General features: G+C 34.0%; 1 protein-coding gene across 1 annotated transcript in view; it reads right to left on the bottom strand.

Moving 5' to 3' along the window:
• Nucleotides 1-344: 344 nt before the first annotated feature.
• Nucleotides 345-1,584, bottom strand: part of LOC111086913 (homeobox protein GBX-1-like) — a gene marked incomplete at its 5' end in the record, with an annotated part of 31,343 nt that continues 30,103 nt past the window's right edge. Inside the window, one exon of the mRNA XM_022391703.1 lies at nucleotides 345-983. Coding sequence (XP_022247411.1) covers nucleotides 929-983 — 55 coding nt within the window. The remainder of the gene's footprint in view (nucleotides 984-1,584) is intronic.

Raw genomic sequence — 1,584 nt, 5'->3', positions numbered from 1 at the left:
ATTTTATTTCTCGTTTTTCCAGCTATTGCTCATCACAAAAATCAATTTGTTTGTTTGTTTGGAATTAAGCACAAAGCTACATAATGGGTTATCAGTGCTCTGCCCACCACGGGCATCGAAACACGGTTTCTAGCGTTGTAAGTTCTCAGACACGAAAACCAGACTAACTTTGAGAAAGAATTTAAGAATATAATTTGTATTTCAAAAAATGAAAACAAAATCAAAACAATTCTTGTCAGTTTCTTAAAATATTTATAACTCTATGTTAAACTAGAAAGAACATAAAAAAACATATAATTTACACTATTTTTATTCAATGAAAAAGATATAAATTTAGCGTCGCATTGCAGGTAAGTAAAAAAAAATTCCTAAACTTTATTCCATTACCTAATAGACCTAAGACCTGATCTACTTTAGTATAAGCATAGAATATTAATGAGTTTTTTTATATTTTTTAATGCTGACATTTTTTACTCTCTCTGCATATTGAAAGTAAATATTCCCACAATTTGAACGGATATTTGTTTCTGTCTTTAACATTCAAATTTAATGACATTCTTTTTTCAAGATCTTTTCGGGACACGTGTCTTAAATACTTATCAATAAAATAAACATACTTTGAATGAAATGCGCGCGAAAATATTCATGCTGACCGGTCACTTAATTTAATTCAGACTGACCAGTCTAACTTCGTACTATACTTCTCCCAACCTAGATTATAAGTGGGCCCAGTACGTCCATCACTGCACTTGTCTGATAAACAGTACCCAGAGAAACGCCAGTCCTGATTGGGTTCACTAAATCATCTATACAATACGAATAGCGTGAAGCTCGAACTCTGTATTAAGTCATGGAAATGATAGAGTCGGACATCTCGGTGAGTGACCACTTGTATTTCTCTTGATGACCAGATGAAAAAGGCCCAAAACTACCGCAACGGTCTGAAGTCTCCACCGTTTCCTAGCCCTTCTCTCAGTCGTACACTGCAAAGAAGATAATTCAGTTTGTAAATGTTGCACTTTTGGAATGCAGTTATCAATATGACATAAACAATAAGTTTTTTTTTTATTAGAGACAGTTTAATGCAAACGAATAAGTCGATTCCTCCTCTTTGCTGAGTAATGAGCTACCAGAATAATGAAACTTTACTAATGTCAGAAACTAAGAAAAAAAATGCCAATAAAGTTTACAAGAAGCAAACCAAGCATTCCATTTGTTACAACAGAAAGTAAAAGAAAAAGTTACAATTCTCCTTTTCAAATGTTTTTTTTTCCATACGATAATTGTGGGTTTCGAAACTAATAATGTTTACTTTTTCCTACGTGATCTATTGTTTATAGTAGACGCAATTAGTTTTGTTTTGAATGTGTATTTTCTTATTTATAGCAAGGCCACGACGGCTATGTGCTGTGTCCACCGAGAGAAATCGAACCCTTAATTTTGGCGTTGTAAATTCGAAGCTGTCCCATCGGGAACATTTGTTTTGAATTTCGTGTAAAGCTGCACGAGGGATATCTGCGCTACCCCCCCCCCCCAAAAAAAAATTTAACAGTGATAGACTGGAGGAAAAGCAGGTAATTGTTT

The sequence above is a fragment of the Limulus polyphemus genome, unplaced genomic scaffold (assembly GCF_000517525.1).
Source record: "Limulus polyphemus unplaced genomic scaffold, Limulus_polyphemus-2.1.2 Scaffold1548, whole genome shotgun sequence".
NCBI classification, from domain to species: domain Eukaryota; kingdom Metazoa; phylum Arthropoda; class Merostomata; order Xiphosura; family Limulidae; genus Limulus; species Limulus polyphemus.
The sequence above is the reverse complement of the archived record's forward strand: the minus strand, read 5'-3'. Positions and strand labels throughout refer to the sequence as shown.